Genomic DNA, 24,785 nt, shown 5'->3' with positions numbered 1-24,785 from the left:
GAATATACGGTTTTCAGCGGCCATGTGGCTATTTAGCCAAAATATGAGTTTTATATTATTTTTTGTTAATTTTATAATGTTAAACTTTAATAATAACAAATAATTGTTGAGAACTGATTATTGAGAACTGCTTATCAAAGTTCGCATTGTTGATCAGTTTGTTAGAATTCGACCACCATTGTTTGGACTTAATGAACAATGGCATTTTTTTGGGATTGGCAACGACAAAAACATTTTGTAACTGTCTCTCAGATGATACACATCGTACTGCGTGCTAGTAAGCTAGTTAAACAAGTGATGTCATTACAAATCAGCTATTCAGATAATTTAGGTAAGTAATTTATTTATTTATTTCATAAATACATAAATTTTTTTGAATTTAGCAGACAGTACTCGTATTATTTATATTTTATAGTGGCGGCAAAAAGTCTAGCGCCAGCCTTGAAAGTGACACTTACGACTTACCTTAATCAAGAACCCCCCAACCCCCCCCCCACCCCATCAATGGTGTCCCGCTTTACCATTGTTAAAATCTGGTCACCTTATCTTAAATATGTCCTTAAAGGACAAATTATCTTTCACTCTTATAATTACAGTAGCATCTTCACATTAACAAAAACACCAGGTACTTTGCCGGGATTTAAGTCTGCCACAGTTTTAAAAGTGTATTTATCTTTATTGATGTTCAAGTAAAAATTAAACAACAGAATTCGATTTAAAGTTTATATTACACATATTCTTTATTTCAAATATATGCCCCACATTCTACCTGTATAATATAGATTCTATATTATGACAAGCTGCATTGGTCTCACAGATAATGTGTTTTCATAAAAAGGACTCCAGTCCCTTTGAAGTATGGAAGCAACCATACTTAGGTAAAAACTGCTGTTTGAATTTTAACCCTGCTATTCTGGCTTCTGCACGCACTTGCTTGCTTGGACAATAGGGTGGTTACCTCAGCTTCCAGACTGAGACCTGGAGACTCACAGAGGTAATTTTCCTGTGCCTGTGGACCAGGACTACAGGAGATTGATTCCCACTGACTCAGTAGCTCCAGGAGTAGAAACTGTAGATAACCTTTAGAGATTACTGACTCCGCTTGGGTCTGCTTCTGTAAAAACCTGCTTTCCCAAGATAGGGCCACATTCCAATAATGTCCAGAAGGGGCTGGGAACCCCCTCACAGGCTGTTCCCAGCCTTTAGAATTTAGAATTTAGAATTTAGAACAAAGGAAAATTTTTGTGGTTTGGACCTTTAAAAGGACTGCCTACACCTGGGACAGCTAGGTCGTGAGGGTGGCCACCTGCTTGTGGCCAGTTCAATAAATCCTTGCCTGCTTTTTTAATCAATCAGCAGCCTCCGGTGGTCTTATTTTTGACTCCAGGGTTCGACCCCACAACACCTTTACCAGGAAAAACGACAACTCTTTTAGCCATTTTCAAGATGTCTCTTTCATGAGGAAGGTCATTTCCCAGTGCCCCTACCAGCAGATGTCGCTGTTTTCCTTGGAGTGATATGGAGAAACCTTCCACCACCATCTTGGACTCTGGAACCCACATTACCCAGAAGGCCTTGTGTGGAATACCGCCAGCTTAGCCAATGAAAGGTCAGAAAAGGCCTTTCTTTTGCCTCACGGGCGAGCGGGGGCGGGTCGTGCGGCGCACTCTGGGCGGCTATTGGTCTTCACCCAGAATTTACTCATTTGGGGTCGAAGGCCTCAAGCGGGCAGCGGCAGAGGCAGATACTTGGTGGGAGAAGGCCGAGTCCTTGCCCGCTCAGCTCACACATGGGAGTGAAGTTCGCTGACGCCACCGGGTTCCCCACGTCCGTGACGGAACAGAGACCCTTTACTCCCCCTCCCACCGCCCCAGCTTCTTACCGCCGCTCCGGCCTCTCCGGCCTAGATCCGCGCACAGCGTGCTATGGCAATGGCCTTGCTCAGGGACTCAGCTGAGGTGAGTTCCCGTCCCCCACCCCGCCACACCGGCCCTCCCCGCCTCCTCACACTCCACCCAGCAGCCTGGGGTCAGGGTGAAGTGTGGTAGCAACCATACTTAGGTAAAAACTGCTGTTTGAATTTTAACCCTGCTATTCTGGCTTCTGCACGCACTTGCTTGCTTGGACAATAGGGTAGTTACCTCAGCTTCCAGACTGAGACCTGGAGACTCACAGAGGTAATTTTCCTGTGCCTGTGGACCTGGACTACAGGAGATTGATTCCCACTGACTCAGTAGCTCCAGGAGTAGAAACTGTAGATAACCTTTAGAGATTACTGACTCCGCTTGGGTCTGCTTCTGTAAAAACCTGCTTTCCCAAGATAGGGCCACATTCCAATAATGTCCAGAAGGGGCTGGGAACCCCCTCACAGGCTGTTCCCAGCCTTTAGAATTTAGAATTTAGAATTTAGAACAAAGGAAAATTTTTGTGGTTTGGACCTTTAAAAGGACTGCCTACACCGGGACGGCGCGGTCATGAGGGTGGCCACCTGCGTGTGGTGCCCTCATGGCCGTCCTGGCCAGTTCAATAAATCCTTGCCTGTTTTTTTAAATCAATCAGCAGCCTCCAGTGGTCTTATTTTTGACTCCAGGGCTCGACCCCACAACAAGGGCGCCTGTCACGTCCTGTAGCTCAGGTCCCGGTCAAGGACCCCGAGGAAGGTGGAGGGGAGAGAGGAGTGTTGTGAGATCTGAGGACACAGGAAGTGCAGGGCAGAGTGGACAGGGGTAACTTGTATCTGAAATTCCCCTGCGGATGTGGGTGGTGAGTATTGAATCCAAGGTCAGAGAAGGGCAGGGAGGATTTCAGAGCCGCCTTCCCTGCTCTCCCCAGGCTGTGGGGTCCATCAGGAATCAGGTTGTGCCAGATCCTTCTGAAACATCTCAAGCACTCTCTGGGTGCCATAGGCCAAGGTCATGGGCGAGTCCAGAGAGGTCCTGTGCTGTGGAGCAGGAAGGGGGCAGAGCTGAGACAATGAACCTGGGGTCTGAAGTTGTGATGTCTGGACATTACACAGTGGTGTGCACATCTGGAGGAAGTGTGAGCTGATGGTACTGGAAACCTTGTATTGGGACTTTAAAAAAATAGTTTTTAAAATTGATTTTAGAGAGGAAGGCAGAGGGGGAGAGAGAAAGAGAGAAAAACATCTATTCTTTTTAAACATCTTTTTTTAAAAAAAATTTAATAAACTTTTGTTGTTCAGATTATTACAATTGTTTCTCTTTTTTTCCCTCCATATCTCCTCTCCACCCAGTTCCCCCCCCCCTCCTCTGCCCTTACCTCTCCCTCGCTGTCCTCATCCATAGGTGTATGATTTTTGTCTGTCCAGTCTCTTCCCGGACCACCCCCACACACACACACACACACAGACACCCCTTTCCCCCTGAGAATTATCAATCCACTCCCATTCTATGCCCCTGATTCTATTATATTCACCAGTTTATTCTGTTCCTCAGATTTTTAATTCACTTGACTTTTAGATTCACTTGTTAATAGATATGTATTTGTTGTTCATAATTTTTATCTTTACTTTTTTCTTCTTTTCCCTCTTTTTAAAGAATACCTTTCAGCATTTCATATAATATTGGTTTGGTGGTGATGAACTCTTTTAGCTTTTTCTTATCTGTGAAGCTCTTTATCTGCCCTTCAATTCTGAATGATAACTTTGCTGGGTAGAGTAATCTTGGTTGTTCATTCTTGCTATTCATCACTTTGAATATTTCTTGCCATTCCCGTCTGGCCTGCATAGTTTCTGTTGAGAAATCAGCTGATAATCATATAGGTGCTCTCTTGTAGGTAACTGTTTTTCTCTTGCTACTTGTAAGATTCTGTCTTTGTCTTTTGCCCTTGGCATTTTAATTATGATGTGTCTTGGTGTGGTCCTCTTTGGATTCCTTTTGTTTGGGGTTCTATGCGCTTCCTGGACTTGTATTTCTTTTACCAGGTGGGGCAAGTTTTCAGTCATTATTTCTTCAAATAGGTTTTCAGTGTCTTGCTCTCTCTCTTCTGGCATCCCCATAATTCTGATGTTGGTATGCTTGAAGTTGTCCCAGAGGCTTCTTACACTATCTTCAACTTTCTGAATTCTCTTCTCTTCTTGCTTCTCTGGAGGCATGTCCTTTGCCTCTTTGTATTCCAAATCTTTGACTTGATTCTTGCGTTCCTCTAGTCTGCTGTTGGGTTTCTGTATAATATTTTTTATTTCAGTCAGTGTATGTTTAATTTCTAGTTGGTGCTTTTTCATATCCTCGAGGGTCTCATTAAATTTATCGGCCTTTTTCAGGAAATTCTTGAAAAACCTTATAACCGTTGTTTTTAACTCTATGTCCAGTCGTTTGTTCTCCTCCATTTCTTTAGTTTGTGATCTGTTTCCTTGTCTCCTCATTTTCGCTGCTTCCCTGAGTTGGTAAGGGTAGCTTTGTGTACTAGGTGTCCTATTGGTTCAATGGGTCAGCCTCCCAGTTACCTGAGGTGGACACTCTTGGTGCACCCCTTTGTGGCCTGTGTACACAGCCTTGTTGTAGTTAAGTCTTGATTGTTGTTGGTGTCACTGGGACGAATTGACCTTCAGGCCAATTGGCTGTGAGGACCCGTTGTGTCTATAATGGAAGAATTGCTGTGCTGGAGACACGTTTATGGGCAGGACTTGTTCCAGTAGGGCTTTGGTGCTCACTGAGTCTGCCTCTTGAATGTGTCCCTTATGAGAGTAGTTGAAATCTGTTGTCGTCTCACCCTGATCACTAGATACACTAATTTCTGGATCTCCAATGGGGTGCAGGTCAGCTACTGTCTGAGGAGCTACAGCAAGAACTACAGTTTTCTCCTGTTTGCTTGGGGTTTGGCGGTTTTGGAGCAGTCTGACTGGAGCTGCAGTTTATTTGGATTCACTTCCACAGGGCAGGCCATTTATATGCAAAAGCCGCTGTGTGGAGCCTGGGTGGGTTTGTAGAATGTGCGGGGCGGGGTCTCAGGGCAGGGCGGGATCTGAGGATGTCACTAGGCTAGGGCGTGGCAAACGGCGATGGCTGCTGTCAGCTGTCTCTGCCTTTCCGCATCTCCAAGTCCTCACTTCCCGCGCTGCAGCGCAGCAAACAAAGATTGCTGGGTGCACCTCTGCAAGAAAGTCACTCTCACTTTCCGAACCGATGGCCGACAGCCCAGCTTCTCCTCGTAGGCGTCTGGGTTCCCCACGTGTCCCCAGAAACTGGACCTCAGAGCGATCGGGAACCTGTCTCCCTTCGAGTTGAAAAAAAAGCCGCCCACCCAATCGCCCGCCACCAGCCCGATTCGCGTGCCTCCACACCTCAGCTTGTCAGCGTTTGTGCTCCTTTCTCTTTCCCCCTCAGCTGTAAAACTTCCAGTCAGCCAGCTTTCCTGTGGTCCTGGGTGGTAGACGTTTTGTCTTTTAGTTGTAGTTTTGAAATTGTTGTGCGAGGCGGCAGCTTAGTTGTTTACCTTTGCCGCCATCTTGGTTTCTCCCGAGAAACATCATTGATGAGAGAGAAACATCCATAGGCTGCCTCTGGAAGCCCATAGTGGGTATGAGGTCTGCAACCCAGGCATGTGTCCTTGATGAGAATCCAACTCGGGATCCTTCAGTCCACAATCCAAAACTCTGTCCACTGAGACAAACCAGCCACGGCTGGTATGAGAACTATAGGATGAAGCTTAAACCTTTGGCTTTGTCTTGGAGGCATGATCTGGGAGACTGCAATAGTATTGCTTGGCAGGAAGGCTGGGGCCCTGCAGGCGTGGCCCAGCACTTAGATGGTGGTTCTCTGCTGTCCCTTTTCCCAACCCATGTGTTGTGCTGAGGGCAATAAATTTGACTAATGGGACTGTGGTAACAGAGCAGCCAGCACAGGCATTAGGACCTGGTGTCCACACCAAACTGAGGAGGAGGTTGAGGGTGAGGAAGATGTGTAAGGAGTAGGATTGCTAGTTCTCAAAATTTCAACTGGTTTCAATTATCTCAATTCTGACAGGTTGGCGTGACCTTTGAGGACATTGCCCTGTACTTTTCTGGAAGGAATGGAGCCTCCTTGATGAGGATCAGAGACAGCTGTACCTGAATGTAATGCTGGAGAACTTTGAACTTGTATCTCCCTGGGTAAGACCCTCACTCTGGCTGGTTCCTGGGAATTGGCTTTGCATTTCTTATGCCCCCTCACTTCCAGGGATGCTCTGTCCTCACCTGTGGACTGTACACATTGCTTGATTTGTCCAGTTTTCTAGGTTTTTGCTGTGGTTGGCAGGGTTGGTTTGATTGCACTGCTCCATTCTATCCTTTAATCACAACACCTGCTGTACCAAACTGGTGGGAGGGTTTGTGGTTGATTGTGTGGCAGGGAGTCTAATGGATTCCAATTGAGTAGTGAGTAAAAACATATTCTTTATTCCTGTTAGTCACTTGTACGTATTTTTTTAAGTAGTGTCTACATCCTTAGTCCTATATTTTTTCAAATAGTTTTTAATTGATTACAGGGAAGAAGGGAGAGAGAGAGGAGAGAGAGAGAGAGAGAGAGAGAGAGAGAGAGAGAGAGAGATCATGAGAGAGAATTATAGATTGGGTATCTCCTGCATGCCTCCTTCTGGGGATCCAGTCCACAACCGGGCATGTACCCTAACCATGAACCTAACCGTGACCTACTGGGTTCACAGATGGATGCTCAACCCCTGAGCCAAACCAGCCAGGGCTTTCTTCCAATTTTTAACCATATTTATTTGCTATTGTGTGTTTTGAATACTTTTTCTAGTTTATAGTAAAATAGATCTCCTTTTGCATATGTTGAATTGTGCTTTCCAAATATTAAATTCTTGTTTTATTTACAAACTAGTGGTCCACTGCTCGGATTCCAGCACATTGAAAGGAATTAATTAGAAGAAACATCTTAATATCACTACTGGCCCCTTCTCTATAACTGAAGTGTCAGAGATGAAAGAAAATTAGTAAAATGTATATGAAAATAGTATATAAATTGATTAATAAATAGAAAATTACAGCATGATATAACAACAAAGACTTACAAAAACATGATATAGATAAAATATTGATGAAAGCAATGACTGATAATTGATTAAACTTATTCTAATATCTCCCTGTTTACCACATTAAGAGTAAAACCCTTTTCAGAGTGCTTGACTAATTTCCTTTGTGATAAAATATTTACAACTTTAATGTCACAGGCTCCTGGAACTCGAGAGGAAGCAAAATATAACTGACCATGTCTGAAAAGGGATTTAGGTAGGAATATTCCTACTCTGTCTGGAGTTTGTCCTTGTGATTTATTAACAGGTACATTTTGTCATTGACACTGCTTTCTTTCAGCTTCAGAATGTCAACAGAAATGATCAAATTCATGATCCACAATGACAGATTGAACCACACGTACGCGATTGGCACCAGCTAGCACTTTATATGTATTTGCATTGTGAAAGTCAACTTTTTTTTTTATTATTGATTACAGAGAGAAAGGGAGGGGAAGAGAGAGAGAGAAATATCAGTGGTAAGAGAGACACATCAATTGGTTGCCTCCTGCATCTGCCCAACTAGGGTTGATCAAGGCTGCAACTGAGGTACGTGCCCTTGACTGGAATTCAATCCAGAACCTATTTGTCCTCAGGTTGATGTTCTATCCAATGAGCCAAACCGGTCAGGGCATCAAGGTTTAGTTTTAAATTGCCAATGCGCGTCCCGTGTACGGGATGGTTGGTCGACGGACTTACCGTCAGTCACTTATTCTTTTATATATACAGAAGATTCCATGTTTTTGGCAACTCTGCATTCAGGAAGTCTAGTGTGGCTATTTTTCCATTAGGCTCAATGTCTACCAGTGTTTACCCATAAAGTGATTTTAATGAATTGATGCAGAACAGTGTTCGGCAAACTGTGGCTCTCAAGCCACATGCGGCTCTTTGGCCCCTTGAGTTTTTAGCAAAGGCCAGCTTAGGAGTACCCTAATTAAGTTAATAACAATGAACCTATCTATATAGTTTATGTTTAAAAATTTTGGCTCTCAAAAGAAATTTCAATCGTTGTACTGTTGATATTTGGCTCTGTTGACTAATGAGTTTGCTGACCGCTGATGTAGAATGTTTTCAGCAACACTGTTGTCTTCTTCATGGCCTTTATTATTGTGTTACATAACATGACTTTCTCTCTGTATCACAATATTTGCTTTATTTGGTTGATCTGATCCGAATGCACATATCTTCAATATATTCCTATGATTTCCAAGTATGGTCTCCCACCCTCCAGTTGATTTCCTTTTCATTTAATTTTGTTATTGCTTTTGTGCTGGGAAAAAGCACTTTGATTTGTTTTAGCTCTGACTGTTGATTTTCTCTTTTTTTGCCCGGTGGTTGGTGCCACATCCCAGAAATCATGTCCAAAACAAGTCTCCAATCGGTTTCCCTGGGTCGTCTTGAAGAACTTCAAAGTTTTAACATGGACATTTAATATTTTCATGCAATCTGAATAAATGTTTATCGGTGCTTTTGTTGTTTTCCATATGAGTACCTGTTTTTTCAATAACCCTCATTGAAGAAACTGTCCTTTTTTTTTTCTTTTTTTAAAATATATTTTACTGATTTTTTACAGAGAGGACGAGAGAGGGATAGAGAGTTAGAAACATGGATGAGAGAGAAACATCGATCAGCTGCCTCCTGCACACTCCCCACTGGGGATGTGCCCACAACCAAGGTACATGCCCTTGACCGAAATCGAACGTGGGACCCTTAAGTCCACAGTCTGATGCTCTATCCACTGAGCCAAACTGGTCCGGACAAAACTGTCCTTTTTTAAGATTTCTTGTGGTTTTGTCAAAGATTACCTGAACCTATGGGCCTGGGTTTATTTCTGTGTTTTTTGCCTTTGTTTTTGGTTGTATTTCAATACCAAACTGTTTGGTTGCTTTGGCTTTGTAATAGATTGAAAACAGCAAGTGTGATGCCACCTCGCTTGTTCTTGCTTAAGATTAAGTTTGCTATTTGAGATCATTTGAGGTTTCTGAGATTGGAGTTATCATCCAGATTGCATTTGATTTGGAGATTGCTTTGGGCAGAACAGGATTTTAAGGATATTAATTTTTCAAATGCAAGTACACCGGATATCTTTTCACTTTTTGTGGTTTCTCCCATTCTTTCACCACTGTGTTCTAGCGTTAGGTGTACAGATGTTACATCTTTATGGTAAAATTTATTCCTGAGTATTTTATTCTTTTTATTGCTATTTTAAACTTGACTATTTCCTTCATTTTTTTTAATGAGTTGTTGATTTTTTAGAAGGAGAGGAATGGAGAGAGAGAGAGTGAAACATCCAGCTGAGAAACAGCGGTCAGCTGCCTCCTGCACGCTCCCTACCTGGGTTCTTGCCCACAACCTGGGCATGTGCTCTGACCAGCAATAGAACTGGTGGCCTGTCAGTTCATGGGAAAATGATCAATCAACTGAGCAACACCATTGAGGGTCCTTTCTTCCTTTCTTTATCAAAAAATCTACTGTTAGTATTTAGAAATGGAACTGATATTTGTATGTTGATATTTTATCCTGGAACTTTTTTAAAAATTTCTTTTTTATTTAATACTGGTGGCCAGGTGCACAGATTCTTGCACCCACCATGTTCCCCAGGGACACCAACCCTGCTGCCCCGCCTCTGCCCCCAGCCTCTTGGTCTCAGCCAAGTGGACACCCACAACTTGGATGCGCACTTTCATCAGGGCAGCGGCTGTGCAGAGCCAAGCTGGCTCCAGGCCTAGGTTGGGTGCACCCTTCCCCCACCCCAAAGTCCTCTCCTTCGCAGACTCTGGCGCCCCAAGTCCACTGGTGCACAGGTGTTGACAGAGCCGGCAGGGGTGCTGGAAAGTGTTGCACATGGAGGCTGAGAGCCCAACCTGCCAGATCCGCAGTCCTGGGCTAGTGGCCACCCAGCTGCTCTCTCTGGAGTCAGAAGGAGATGACGCCCGAGGCGGGGCATGGACAGGGAACACGGGACAGGGGGCCTGGAGTGGGGCCTGTGTGAAGGGGCTTGTTTTTCTCGCTCCGACTCAAAGTTGTTTGGGATCCTGGTCTCAGCTGCACGAGCGCAGGGCTTCACATTTTGACAGGATATCCTGGAGCTCTCCAGAAGTGGCCTTGTGAATCAGTCTACAGCTGTCCCACGTCTATATTTATTTGGGCCTTATCTTAATCAGGGATTGGTGCCTTCTTTACTTCTCTCCAATCCTCTTTAGGGCAGTAGGCTGGACGATGGGGGGGTCCCCCACCCACTCACACCCCCCCACACACACCTGTCTTGGCTGTCGGCCTGCGTCCTCTTGCCAGCTCCCACAGGGAGGTGGGAGGTGGGGATGAGGAAGAGCAGCTGCTGCGTTGAGCGTTTGTTCCCTGGTGGTCAGTGCTTGTCATAGCGACTGGGCATTTGGCCTTTTGGGCGATTTGCATATTATATTTTAGTATATAAGGTAGGATTTGTTTATTGCTTTTAAAGTGAGTGAGACACAGACATTGTTCTCTTCTACCCATATTTTTATTCATTGGCTGCCCGCTGCATGTACCCTGATGGAAAATCAAACCCACTACCTTGGCCCATTGGATCCACACTCTCACAAACCAAGCCACCTCGCTAGCGCTCTGAATTTTTTAAATTAATTTTGGAAGTTTATAGTGAGTTTGATAGAGCTAAACTAGGTTGACTCCATGAAGTTTTTTTTGTTACTTTTATAATGCTTCTTTTGTTCTGTACCCGCCGTTCTGCAACTCTTCTTGCTGCCCTTCCCTGTAAACCGCGAGAATGTAACAGTTGCACAAACCTGCCAATAGGAATGCAGAGAAGTGGACTCAGTCCAAATTAGGCAAACTGCACAGTACCCCTGTGTAACCAGACCCCTGATCCTGCCCCCTGACCAATCAACGGGGGCCACGAACGTTCCCCCTGCCCACTGCTTTGGACCCCCTATAAAGCCTTTGTTCTCCCAAGATTCTCTCTCTCTCCCGCTGCTGCGCCGGTGACTGTTGGAGATGGGAGCTCGTGCTAGCACGAATAAAGGTTCTTTTGCTTTTGCATCGGTCTCAGCTGTTCCCTGGTGGTCTCTGGGGATCATGAAATCTGGGCATAACATTTGGGGGCCCACCCGGGATCCCCAAGACCCCGGAGGGACCTCAGACCTGGAGAACCTGACTGGCCATGGTAGGTGTCTGTTTGTCTTTTGTCTCTTGTGTGAGCTCGAATCTGAATTTCTAGCAGTGCCTGAAGCGGTCTAGGTGGACGCACTGGAAGACCACGGGTGGGAGGAATCGGGAGATGTTCCGATTCTCCTTCAGGAGGGACGTGTATTCCCCTCACAATCTGAGACGAGGCGGGTCGCTCCTGCCGGTCGGCGTGAGGCTGTCGTCTAGCTTTTGGTTTTGCTTCCACGGAGTTGGAAGACTGTTCTCTGGGGCCCTTTGTTTGTCTGTGTTTGTGTTTCTCTGTTTTATTCTGTGAACTTACTGGATGGACATTATGGGACAGACTCAGCCCACTCAAAGTGAGTGGAAGGGGGGGCTTGATAGCCCCCCCACCCCTGGAGGCCATAGAGCTTCCTCAGACAAATTAATTAGGAGTCAGGAATCAGGTGACTGTTGAAACTCTGGTAAATATATGGTAGGAGCCAAAAACTCAGACTGTTTGGTATATAAATGTAAGTGTAAGAGTCTATGTAAAATAAAAACTACTCTGTGCTATCTGGCTGTACACATGAGAGTATTTGTTATCTCTTTCTATTGTTTAATTTGTTTAAAGATAAAACCTGCTGTGATAGTCTGCAAACGTCTTAAGCAGCGCTGCTGAGTAATTTTTTTCTCAGAGATGTTTGCTCTCTACCATGGTGGGAGGGAATCATCCCATTTAGTTAATAGAAATTTCTCTCTCTGTTTGTATGTTTGTATAAGTAAGAGTTTCAGTTTGCTCTGATTTGTGAGTTTGCTACATTTCAAAGAACAAAGAACTTTTATTTATGGCTTTCTTATCTCTTTTGGTGCTGGGAGACTTCCAAGGACAGGGCTCACAGCTCCGCAGGGCAGAGATTTACAGGCCCTGTCCCTGCTGGTGACATCATAGTCCAACATGGAACTAAGGCTGAAGTTATTATTAACTCTCTATAGACCCCATTAACTGTTTGTTTAACTTACTGTTTTCAGTTATTAGGATCCTCATAGAGGACATAAACTGGACTTTCCCTTCCTCTCTCATCCTGATTCTGATAGCATATGTAACTGGATTAAAGATCTTTTCTTTCAGGAGGCCATCCAAGCTTTCAGCTTGCAAGAAATCTCCCTCCTGAGGGAGAGGAGAGGGACCCCCCAGAAGGGGCTGGAGGCTCTCCCTCCTGACAGGTGTTTGTTTTGTGTTTTTTCGTGTTGGTGTCAGGACTGTTTGTTTTGTCTTGTTGTCTTGGTTTGTCTGTCATATTTAGGCCCTATGTGTGTATTATTTGTTGAGTTTTGATTTGTCAAGGTTTTGTCAGTTTGTTGTCAGTTAGTTGAAATCCTCTTAGAGGACATTGAGTGGTTCTTCCCTTCCTGTTTAACCTTTGACTGTATGATTAAATTACTGTGCTTTTTACCAAGGTTCCTTGCAAGGTTTTGCCTCTCCTGGAATAACCCTCTATGTATAACCTGTCCCTCCCCGAGCCAGACTGCAGGATGACTTTTCCTTCACAGTCTCTGGCGGACTCCAGGAGTGTTTTAACTTTTTTTCCTTTAACACACTGGTCCTGCCCAGTGGCCTGCGGTGGTGGTGTCAGCGGAGCCAGAAAAAGCGGTGGCTGTGGCGGGGCCGCGGAGTTTGCAAGTCTATTAATCTTGTTTCCTTTGTCCAACATGAGTGCCATTTCTATTTTGCTGAAACATGGGTCAAGAATCCTGTCCTGGGATATGGGAAAGGGAGGCCCCCATCAGGGGACTTAGAGGCAGTGTTCCTGTTATCTGCTCAGGTCCCAAGACTATAAGAATACTTGTTTACTAAAATGGTATAAGTACAGATGTTTATTTAATATTTTGTTTGTCTGCCTGGTTGTAATTATTTGTTCATATGTAGAAGTCTGTAAGAAGGAGGAGGGAAAAAAAAGTCACCCAGCCTTCAGCACCTCTCTACTCTGTCTTACAGGGGGGAACCGAAGAAGAATTAATTTTTCCTCCCCTGTATTAGCCCCCAGGATGCCGAGAGATGCAATCCTCCCCCTCCTGGGGAAGCAGACCCTGTTCCAAGAGCAGGGGGCAGAGGTGCTCCAGTGGGAAGCCCGCCCATTACCAGACAAAGGGCTCAAAGGGAGCAGACTGCCTCCACCGCTGACTCCACCATTCTATCCCTGCAAGCCACCGGTTCCCCAAACGCGGGGGGAAATCAGCCCTATCACTACTGGCCTTTTGCCACTAGTGTCCTTTACAATTGGAAAGCTCAGAATCCTAAGACGGAAGCAGGTATGAGGGTGCAGCTGTAGTCACTGAAACGGACACTGTATGGGCAGAGGCCCTGCCCTCTGGGACATCAGCCCAGAGAGCAGAGCTTGTGGCCCTCACCAAGGCCCTGACACTGGGAGTTGGAAGGCAGCTCAACATCAACACAGACAGCCGTTATGCGTTTACCACCGCTCATGTTCATGGGGCAATCTACCATGAAAGAGGGTTACTAATAGCAGAGGGGCAGACTATAAAGAATAAACAGGAGATACTCGACTTGCTCTCGGCCTATGGCTCCCCGCCAAATTGGCCATCATACACTGCCAAGGGCACCAGAAGGCTGACGACCCAGTGGCAAGAGGAAACCGCAGGGCTGACCAGGTGGCCAAGGCAGTAGCCCTTTCTCCAATCCCCACTATGGCCCTACAGCTCCCAGACCCAGGGGACCAAGTACTGCCAGTTCAGCCAGGATATTCCCTGGAGGAGTTACAGCGCATTAGGAAGCTTCCCCAAGCACAGGAGGAGAAGGGGTGGTGGTATACACCACAAGGGGAGCTCATACTGCCAGACCAGCTTGGAGTCTCCATGATAAATCACATGCACCGGTGCACTCACCTGGGGGCACGAAAATTAAAGGACTTAATCCGACACGAAAGAATTAAGATCCACCAGCAGGACATTAAAATAGAGTAGGTTGTATCTGCCTGCAAGACCTGTCAACTCACAAATGCAAGAACCAGGCCGAGTGAAAAAGGAACCAGGCTCAGAGGAACCAAGCCTGGAGCACAACGGGAGGTCAACTTCACTGAGGTTAAACCAGGAAAGTATGGCTATAAATATCTTTTAGTATTTGTAGATACCTTCTCCAGACGGGTAGAAGCATACCCAACTAAGCATGAAACAGCTCAGACGGTAGCTAAGAAGCTGCTGGAAGACATCTTGCCCAGGTACAGTTTTCCCACTGAGATAGGGTCGAACAATGGACCAGCCTTTGTCTCGCAGGTAACACAGGCAGTGGCCAAGGCCATTGGGGCAAATTGGAAATTGCATTGCGCTTATAGGCCCCAAAGCTCAGGGCAGGTAGAGAGAATAAATAGAACTCTAAAAGAGACCCTTACCAAATTGACCATGGAGACTGGCGGGGACTGTGGCTCTCCTTCCATATGCCCTTTACCGGGTTAGGAACTCCCCCTACACCCTGGGTTTTACTCCTTATGAGATCATGTTCGGCCGGCCACCCCCTATTATCTCTAACCTTAAAGCTGAATTTCTTGCAGAATTTGAAAGTCAAGAACTGTTTCTTTCCTTGGGAGGGCTCCAGAGGGCGCACGAGGACATTTGGCCACGCCTCCGCGCTATCTATGAGATTGGCTCAGCCCCGACTCCTCATTAGCATAAGCCCGGGGTCTGGGTCTACGTCAAGAGACACCGCCGGGAGACCCTTGAGCCACCTTGGAAGGGTCCCTATGTCTTGGTGCTGATGACCCCCACCGCTCTCAAAGTAGACGGTGTCGCGACCTGGGTCCATCACACCCACGTTCGGCCAGCAGACCCCTCGGGTTTGGAAGGGCCCCGACAAGGCCCAGCTGTGAAGCAAGGAAGGCTAGTGCTGGTGCCAGGTCTTGGGCTTTATTGATAGTTTTGGAACTTCTTGACCCAACTGCAACTTGTTTGACAGATTTTAGCCTGAGCAAGGACAGGCCATTCGTATACAAAAGCTGCAGCACACAGCTTGGGTGGCTTGTAAAGTGGGTTTGGTGTGGTCTCAGGGAATCACCACGGCGAAGCAAACAGAAATGGCTGCCAGTCAGCCCTGGGACCCAGAATGTCCCAGCATAGGTGTAATGACTGCTGTTACCACCTCCATCTGGTAGAAAGCCGCCCTCAAGTTCCATCCCCGATGCCAGTCCATTTTCACTTCATAATTGTCTGGGTCCCCCGCCTTCCCCCCTTCTGAGGTTTGTCCAACAGTGTAATTCAGAGGAAGCGGGAGCTTGTAAATTCAGTTTGTGGTGCTGGCATTGTAAGAGGAGCAACTGGGGTCACCTGCAGCCTCTGTGTCACTGAGCCCCAATATGCAATGGTTTTTACAGCCCGTAGTTCTTACTGCCAGTAGGGTGTTCTCCCCAGCTCTGAGGCCCTGGGCTGGGCATCTTCTGTGGGATTGGGACTCCTTGCTCCTCCAGGTGACCTCTGCAGAGACGACCTCGCTCCCAATTTAAAAAGTGGCCCACATGGGTACAGGACCTGCACCTTCTGTGCCTCCGCACCTCCTACCAGTCTCCGTGTGCTGTCTTCTTTACTTCTCTAGTCATAACACTTCTTTCAGCCAGCTTTCCAGAGGTTCTGGCTGATGGTTGTTCTGTATTTTAGTTTTAATTTTGATGGGGTTGTGGGAGGCAGCGAGTACAGGCCTTTGCCTATACCGCCATCTTGGATGTCCTCTCCCGTAACTTTTCTGAATTTCATTCCTTATTCTTCTTTTATCTTCACCCGAAGAGTGAGAATATTTTTTCCACTGATTTTTTTTCTTAGGGATAGAGAGGAGAGACGAGAGAAAGAGAGAGAGAGAAACATCATTTAGTTGCCTCCCTCATGTGCTGCCACCAAGAGGGGGGATCAGACCTGAAATCCACGTCCCTGCACTTTACTAGGAATCGAACCCGTGACCTTCCAGTGTACAGGCAGGCACTCTCAGCACTGAGCGACATGGGCCAGGGCTCTTTATTTATTCTTTAAATTCTTTATTTTTAAAATATATTTTTATTGATTTCAGAGAGGAAGAGAAGGAGAGAGACATAGAAACATGAATAATGAAATAGAGTCATTGATCAGCTACCTCCTGTATGCCCCCCACTGGAGAGTGAACCCAAAACCTGTGCATGTGCCCTGACAAGGAATAGAATTGTAATGTCCTAGGTTATGGGCCGATGCTCAATCACTGACCTGTACTGGGCAGCCTTTATTTATTGATTTTAGAGACAGGAAGGGAGACAGAGAAAGAGAGGGAAACATTGATGTGCTGTTCTACCCATCTATGCATTCATTGATTCTCCCCTACATGTGCCCTGATGGGGGATGGAACCCACAACTGTGGTGCATCGGGACCACATACTCAACAACTGAGCCACCTGGACAGGGCTCTGAATTTGTTTATTAATTTCAGAAGCTCAAATAGGATCTTGACAAATTTCGCTGTGGAGGGTCATTTCATTTCCTAACATCAACATCTCTTATGATGTTTTGTGGTTCATAATGTAAGGTGCATTGTCTTAACTTTAATTTCTTTTTTCATTTCTTTGAAGCTTGTTTTCTTGTTTGTTTTTTGCTTTAGTCTAGCTCCAGGTTTGCCAACTTTTGTTTTTTTTTTTTTTAAATACCCATCAGGTATCCTTTTATTTTATCTTATCTACCTTTTATTGATGCTTGTTCAAATATTTGTTGTTTCCTTCCTTTGCAAACTTTGGGTTTACGTTCTTGTTGTGTTTCTAGATTCCTGAGATGGTAGGTTAGGTTTTTTTGAGATCTGTTTTCATAATGTAAGCATTTATCCCTATTAAAATTCCTCTTAGAATTGCATTTTCTGAATTTTGTAAATGAATTTTGGTAAGTGGTCTTTTTATTTACTTTGTCTCAACTTTTTTGAGTTCTATTTTGTGTTTGGGTACTTGAAAATACATATATATATATATATATATATATATATATATATATATATATATATATACATATATATATATAATTGATTTCAGAGAGGAAGGCAGAGGGAGAGAGAGATAGAAACATCAATGATGATAGAAAATCATTGATTGGCTGCTTCCTGCAAGGTCCCGCCCCCCCACCCCCACCACCGCCCCCACCCCGGGATCGAGTCCACAACCTGGGCATGTGCCCTTGACTGGGAAAGAACCTGGGACCTTTTAGTTTGCAGTCTGATGCTCTATCCACTGAGCCAAACCGGCTATGGCTACCTTGAAGTTCTTATTTCTTTGTTTAATATTGGTTTCAGATAAAGAGGAAGAGAGGGGGGGGGGGGGAGAAAGAGAGAGGGAGAAAGAGAGAGAAGGAGGGAAACATCAGTGTGAGGGGAAAACATCAATCAGCTGCCTTCTGCACACAAACTAACTTGAAATGGAACCCGCATACTGATATGTGCCTTGCCTGGAAATTGAATACTAGACGCTTTGTTATACAACCAACTGAGCAATACTGGCCAAGGCAGTCTGTGGTTTTTAAACACAATGATTTCCAGTATTTTTTGAAGAATCCACTATGGCCAATGATAGCAGAAGCACAGAGGCTGCTGGAGGACCCTTGTTTTTGACTGTGGGTATCTTCACGTATGTTTGTTCACCCAATCTTTCCAGTCATCCTTTCTGTACAGTTCTCCTTTATTTGTGTCTGTAATGCTATTTGTCTTCATGGTACCCTGATTCCCATTTCCTGTGGGCTTCTTTGTTTATGCATAGCTGTCTATTTACACTGGGATGGGGGGAGATGCTCATATTTCTGCTCCTGCCAATTTTCTGATGTCACTCACATAGGTCTTTTGCCTTTGATCTCATTTGTCCTTTGTTGTCTACCACAGCATTGATCATCCATATTTTCTGTTTTTCTTTGAAGATTCGCATCATTTATCCCATGCAATGGCTCAAATGGGCTTTAAGGGGAAGAATCATTTGTGCATCACAGAAGAAACGTGACTTTATGAATGACACAGTAGACCCACAGGCGGTCTTGCCTTGGTGAAGCGTCGTTGGGGAAGCTTTCACGCCTGGCCTTTGTTACATTCATAACTAGAAACTCATTTTATTCATCAGTGTTTTCTTACTGTTGCCCAGTCCTTACCCAGTTATGCTTGTTTTGGGTTATTATTGATATTTTGCTAACGACACAGGTTGAATAGTGATCATTTCTACTCCGATTCCCAGCCCACGGATAACCTTAACCTCTCTGGACTTTGCACCTTTGCCTCTTTCACAGGTCTCTCTTTACTGTAAACCAACGTTGGACCATGCCTGCACTACCTTGGAGTGCACAAGTATTATTATATTGACGTTGAACCTCGTGTGCTCTAATACAATTAATGTTTATGGGATGAGCACCTTCAAATGATTCTATACGGACTCACATGGCCAGCAGGTAAGGTCCTCAGAAAAGCCTTTGTGCAGGAACAATGAGTAGAGAATTCTTCTCCTCTTTGTATCCCATCCTGTGCTTCTGTCCTTCCAGTGGTGATATTTTCATTGTTGACTGACCACGTTATGTACTTTAAGAGTGATTTCCTCAGAGTCTACTTCACTTGTCTAGAAAATCTCTCTAGTCATAACCGATAAATATTTATGGTAAAGATACTGTGATTTCATAATATCAACATGTACTTCACCAGATTTTCCTTTTGTTCAGGTTGCTGCTGTGGAGCAGAGAAAGTTGAGACCCCGACTGAACAGAAGGTTTCTGTAAGAGTGTCACAGGCAAGGAATCCCAAGGTAGCCTTGTCTTCCCAGAAGAGCCATCCCTGTGAGAGTTGTGGGCTCGTCTTGAGAAACATTTTCCACTTGACTGATCTGCAAAGAACACAACACGGACAGATACTGTTGAGGTATGGCGCATGTGCAAAACCATTTTAAAACCGTGTAAAATTTCACCAACAGCACGTGAGACACTTTCAACACAGGTGCGGACAGAATCTCATTTGCAAACAGCTGCAATTTCAATGTATCACAGAATCGTTTCACATGTGGGGAGGTTGGGCATGGTGTCTTTAACTGGTCAGGACATCTCCACCTAAAGGGTACTCAGACCAGGGACAGTCCAACTGCAATTTTGACGTGTGGAATGACGTTTCAAAGGCAAAAAAAAATGATTACACCAGAAAAGAATGTAAGGAAGACATTAGTTTTACCCACATGTTTATTCTGGAAAAAGGTGTCTATGTTGGAAGTCAGTGTTTTGATAGCTGTGAATGTGGAAAAAATGTTACCAAATATTCTAGCTTTCATTATCAACAGCGAGGTCACAATGGAGAAAGGCCTTCTCAGTGTAGTGAATTTGCAAAAGCTTTTAGCAGTAGTAACAGCCTAGGTAATCACAAAGCTTTGCACACTGGAGAAAGGCCTTATGAGCTCAGTGAATGTGGAAAAACTTTTACCGGTAGCAGTGTCCTCCATTATGAGCATAGAGTTCACACAGGAGAAAGGCCTCATGAGTACAATGAGTGTGGGAAATCTTTTACCAGTAACAGTATTCGTCATTGTCATCGGAGAGTTCACACTGGAGAAAAGCCTTATAAATGCAGTGAATGTGGGAAAGCTTACAGCACTAGCAGTCATCTTTATTGTCATCAGAGACTTTATACAGGAGAAAAGCCTTATACATGCAGTGAATGTGGAAAATGTTTTACCTCTAAACGCATCCTTCATCAACATCAAAGAGTTCATATGGGAGAAAAGCCTTATAAATGTAGAGAATATGGGAAATCTTTTACCCAGAATACTAGCCTTCATAGTCATCAGAGAGTTCATACAGGAGAGAAGCCTTATAAATGCAGTGAATGTGGAAAATGTTTTACTCAGAGCACTACCCTTCATTATCATCAGAGAATTCACACTGGAGAAAAACCTTATCAATGCAGTGAATGTGGGAAATCCTTTACCCATCGCATCGCCCTTCATAATCATCAGACACTTCATACAGGGGAAACGCCTTATAAATGCAGTGAATGTGGAAAATCTTTTAAAGGGTGCAATGCTCTCCAATATCATCAGAGAGTTCACACTGGAAAAAAAGCCTTATCACTGCAGTGAATGTGGAAAATCTTTCAGAAGTAGCACTGGTCTCCAATATCATCAGAGAGTTCACACTGGAGAAAAAAAGCCTTATCACTGCAGTGAATGTGGAAAATGTTTTACAAATAGCAGTGGTCTCCAATATCATCAGAGAGTTCACAATGGAGAAAAGCCTTATCACTGCAGTGAATGTGGAAAATGTTTTACAAATAGCAGTGGTCTCCAATATCATCAGAGAGTTCACACTGGAGAAAAGCCTTATCAATGCAGTGAATGTGGGAAATTTTTTACCCATGGCACTGCCCTTCATAAACATCAGAGACTTCATACAGGGGAAAACATGGTGACAAAGGCTATCTTTAGTCCAGGGATGTGGCTTTTTTGGGTTTGGGTGAAAGTTCTTCATTGTTTGTTACATTTTCTGTCATTGAGATGAGACTCTCAACCAGAGGGCATAAGTAGGGGGAATGAATATAGAGTTACCAAACCTGTTCTTCCAGAATAGCTGAACTTATATTTGTTTTCTCTTGGACCATTGATAAAAACTGTAATGAGTAAATTACATGTGTTGACTATAGTGTTTCATAAATCTTGACATGTGCATGAAACTGAAGCCATCATTACAAATTCATAATGCTGACCATATCTGTCTGCGTAATTGGTTCATGACCTCTTTTAATCTGTCCATGTTCGTCGCAGATTTCCTAGTTTCCATGGATTTACATTCCATTTTCATAGAGAACTTTATTTTTCTAAGTATTTTTGTGCTTTAATTTATGTTTCAGAAATACTTGGAGATTAAGTAAAGTTACATTAATAATGCATCTTTATGGTGGGGGTTGATGACAAATATGTGATACCTTAATCAATAAAGTAATTAAAAAAATAATGCAACTTTTTTTCTGATAGATATTCTTTTAAAAAATATATATATATCCTACCTAATAATAGAGTAAAATGCAAATTGACCGCACCTTCGCTATGCCTAAGCCACGCCCACCAACCAATCAGGGTGAGTATGCAAATTAACCCAACAAATATGGCGGTTAATTTGCATATCAAGACAGCGTAGAAAGAAGCGAAGCTGTGAAGAAGCAAACAGGCAGGGCAGTGGAGAAGGGAGGCAAGCCGGTGCTGCCTGACTTAGCCCGATTGGTCCAGGCCGCCATGGACCCAGTAGGCTGGTGGGCAGCACCTGATGTCACCCACAAGGTCCAGGCCATGATAGTGACCGGGCAGACTCGGCAGGCAGCACCTGACGCTGTCCGCGGGGTCCAGGCAGTAATCGGGACAAGGCAGGCCCAGCTGAGAGTGCCCGACATCACCCACGGGACCGGGAAGCCATTGGGACTAAGCATAGCAGCTGTCCGCGGGGTCCAGGGGGCGATCCGGTAGGGCAGGCGGCATGGACAGCGCCTGATGTCACCCGTGGGGTCCAGGCGGCAATCAGGACTGGGCTGGCCCGGCAGATGGCGCCTGACATCGCCCGCAGAGTCCAGTCTTCAAACGGGACCAGGACTTTCAGCAGGCAGCACCTGACGCTGCTCGCGGGGTCCAGCGGGAGATCAGGACCTGGCAAGTGGCATGGATAGCGCCTGACACTGCCCGTGGGGTCCAGGGTGCTATCGGGACCAGGCATGCAGCATGGACAGCACCTGACGCCACCCACGGGGTCCAGGGGGAGATCGGGACCAGGCAGGCGGCATGGACAGTGGCTGATACTACCCACGGGGTCCAGGCAGTGATCGGGACTGGGCAGGTGGCATGGACACCGCCTGACGCTGCCCGTGGGGTTCCCGCAGCGATCGGGACCTGGCTGGTGGCATGGACACCACCTGACGCTGTCTGTGGGTTCCAGGGGACTATCGGGACCTGGCAGGCAGCATGGATAGCGCCTGACATCACCCACAGGGTGCAGGCGGTGATCGGGACTAGGCAGTTCTAGCAGGCAGCGCCTGATGCTGTCTGTGGGATCCAGGGAGCTATCGGGACCAGGCAGGCGGCATGGACAGCACCTGATGTCACCCGCGGGGTCCAGGCAGCAATCAGGACCAGGCAGGCAGCATAGATAGCACCTGATGTCACCCGCAGGGTCCAGGGTGCAATCGGGACTGGGCAGGTAGCGTGGTCAGTGCCTGACTTTGCCTGCGGGCTCCGTAGGCGGAGGTGGCCAGGGTCTCTGGGATCACTGTCTGCCCTGGGCCACCTGAGGACACCAGTGGAGCAGGCCAGGGTTGAACATTTTAATGAAAATCCGATGCCTGTGCCCTGCCCCACCGCGCCCTGTCCCTGGAGAGGAGAGGGAAGTGGGCAGTTAGGAGGCACCGGGGTTCTGAAGTGGCTGGGAACAACCTGCAGGTGAGCTACCAGGAAGAGGTGCTGAACCATGAGGATGCAGAGGGCTGGCTGATGGAGGTGAGCAAAGATGCAGATGAGGCGGCTCTTGCCAGCACTGAGCTGGAAAAGTGCATCGAAAGCCTGATGGACAAAATCGCCTTTCTGAAGAAGGTGCATGTCCAGTATGCTCAGATCTCCGTGGAAATGGACGTGTTCTCCAAGTCCGACCTCTCCACTATGCTCAAGGACATCCGCACCCAGTATGAGAAGCTGGCTGCCAAGAACATGCAGAATGCCGAAGAATGGTACAAGAGCCGTTTCACCATGCTGACAGAGAGCACTGCCAAGAGCACCTACATGGTGCGGGCCAGCAACTGCTCAAGGCCAAAACCCTGGAGATTGAAGCAAGCTGGGGCATGAACAAAGCGCTGGGAAAGCAGCTGCAAGAGCTGGAGGATAAGCAGAACACTGATGTTAGTGCTATGCAGGACACAATCAACAAATTAGAAAATGAGTTGAGAACCGCAAAGAGTGAAATGGCAGGATACTTAAAAGAATACCAGGACCTCTTCAATGTGAAGATAGTTTTGGATATTGACATTGCAGCTTACAGGAAACTCTTGGAAGGTGAGGAGACCGGCTCAGTTTCACCAGCATGGGAAGCATAGCCAGCAGCTACTACCAGAGTTCCCAGGTCTTTGGTCGATCTGCCTACGGTGGTTTACAGACTAGCTCCTACTTGATGTCTGCTCACTCCTTCCCTTCTTAATACACCAGCCACGTCCAGGAGGAGCAGATCTAGGTGAAGGAGACCATTGAGGCTGCAAAAGCCGAGGAAGCTAAGGATGAATCCCCTTCTGAAGGAGAAGCTGAAGAGGAGGAAAAGGAGAAGGAAGAGGCTGAGGAAGAGGAAGGAGAGAAAGAGGAAGAAGGTGCCAAGGAAGAATTTGAGGATGCAAAGGAGGAAGAAGGAGGTGAATGTGAAGGAGAAGATGCCCAAGAAGCTGAGGACGAGAAGAAAGATGAAGGTGCTGGGGAGGAGCAAGCAACCAAGAAGAAAGATTGAGCCCTCCTTTCCTTAATTATTTCAGGAATAATCCTCCCAAAACCAGGTCAACCCCGCCACCAACCAAGCAGTTGAGTTCCCAATACTATATGAATTAAGAAGTCAATATATATAACATTCTGAGGTGACTCAGGTTGGACATTAAATGTTATGCTATGACTTTTCTCATTATGCAAAGTATCTGTTTGCTTGCAGAGTGGCCTTCCTGGCTTGCTGCCAGCCTGTGCATGGTCCACGCTTATGAGTTCAGGATCTATGACAATGTGAATAATTCAGATGTTTACAATAAAAACACATGAATACAGGAATTCACTAATGTTAATGTTAAATTTCATGGAAAAAATAATCCTTTGAATATTTGGTGGTTAGAAATTAAAGACCTCAAATCATGTGCAATAAACAGTAAATAAAGTTACACTGAATGACAAAAAAAAATACATTAGGGGCCAGGAAATGTCAAAAGAAGTGGGGAACCATTCATTCCCAGATCAGGAAGGGAAGTCACAGGGTATATATTATTGCTACAAATACAGTATTTCCTACTACTTACAACATATACAATGTAATGTATTAGATGCCTTCCTATTGGATGAAGTATGTATTCTCATAGAGTAATACTGGTAGATATGTTATAGTTATGGCGGTATGTCATATCCTATCTATATTAATAAAAGGGTTATATGCTAATTATACCATGAGACCTTCCAGATGTCCTTCTGGACAAAGCCATGGTGGCGGGGATGAGGCAGAAGCGGTTATGGGTGATCAGACCAGGAGGGGAGGGCAGTTGGAGGTGAGCAGGCTGGCGGGGGGGTGTAGTTGGGGGCAAGCAGGCCAGCAGGCATAGTGGTTAGGGGAGATCAAGCAGGCAGGCAGGTGAGCGATTAGGAGCCAGTAGTCCCACATTGTGAGGGGTTTGTCCAACTGCAGGTTTAGGCCCGATCCCACAGGGGTCCCAGATTGGAGAGGATGCAGGCCAGGCTGAGGGACCACCCCCTCCCCGTGCATGAATTTCGTGCACCGGGCCACTAGTATATATATATATATATATTATTTATTGTAAAGAGCGGAAGTGAGGTGTAGAGAGTTACAAACATCAATCAGCTGTCTCCTGTACAACTCCTACTTGCAGTGTGCCCGCAACCAAGCTACATGCC

General features: G+C 45.6%; 1 protein-coding gene across 2 annotated transcripts; it reads left to right on the top strand.

Annotated features, from left to right (window-relative positions):
- Positions 1 to 1,721: 1,721 nt before the first annotated feature.
- On the top strand, positions 1,722 to 24,305 carry LOC307099645 (neurofilament light polypeptide-like). 2 transcript variants are annotated; one of them, XM_079771444.1, is made up of 4 exons: positions 1,722 to 1,958; positions 5,985 to 11,185; positions 18,421 to 18,579; positions 18,844 to 24,305. In XM_079771444.1, exon 4 carries the CDS (start codon positions 22,635 to 22,637, stop codon positions 22,980 to 22,982), a length of 348 nt encoding a protein of 115 aa, XP_079627570.1. In that variant the 5' UTR covers positions 1,722 to 1,958; positions 5,985 to 11,185; positions 18,421 to 18,579; positions 18,844 to 22,634; the 3' UTR covers positions 22,983 to 24,305. The 2 variants fall into 2 exon arrangements, with proteins under 2 accessions (XP_079627570.1, XP_079627569.1); XM_079771443.1 differs by having other exon boundaries at positions 5,985 to 6,109; positions 18,844 to 24,286.
- Positions 24,306 to 24,785: the final 480 nt, after the last annotated feature.

This window comes from Cnephaeus nilssonii, assembly GCF_951640355.1.
Source record: "Cnephaeus nilssonii genome assembly, chromosome: 5".
NCBI lineage: Eukaryota > Metazoa > Chordata > Mammalia > Chiroptera > Vespertilionidae > Cnephaeus > Cnephaeus nilssonii.
Note: the sequence above shows the minus strand (reverse complement) of the source record. Positions and strands in the feature narration are given on the sequence as shown.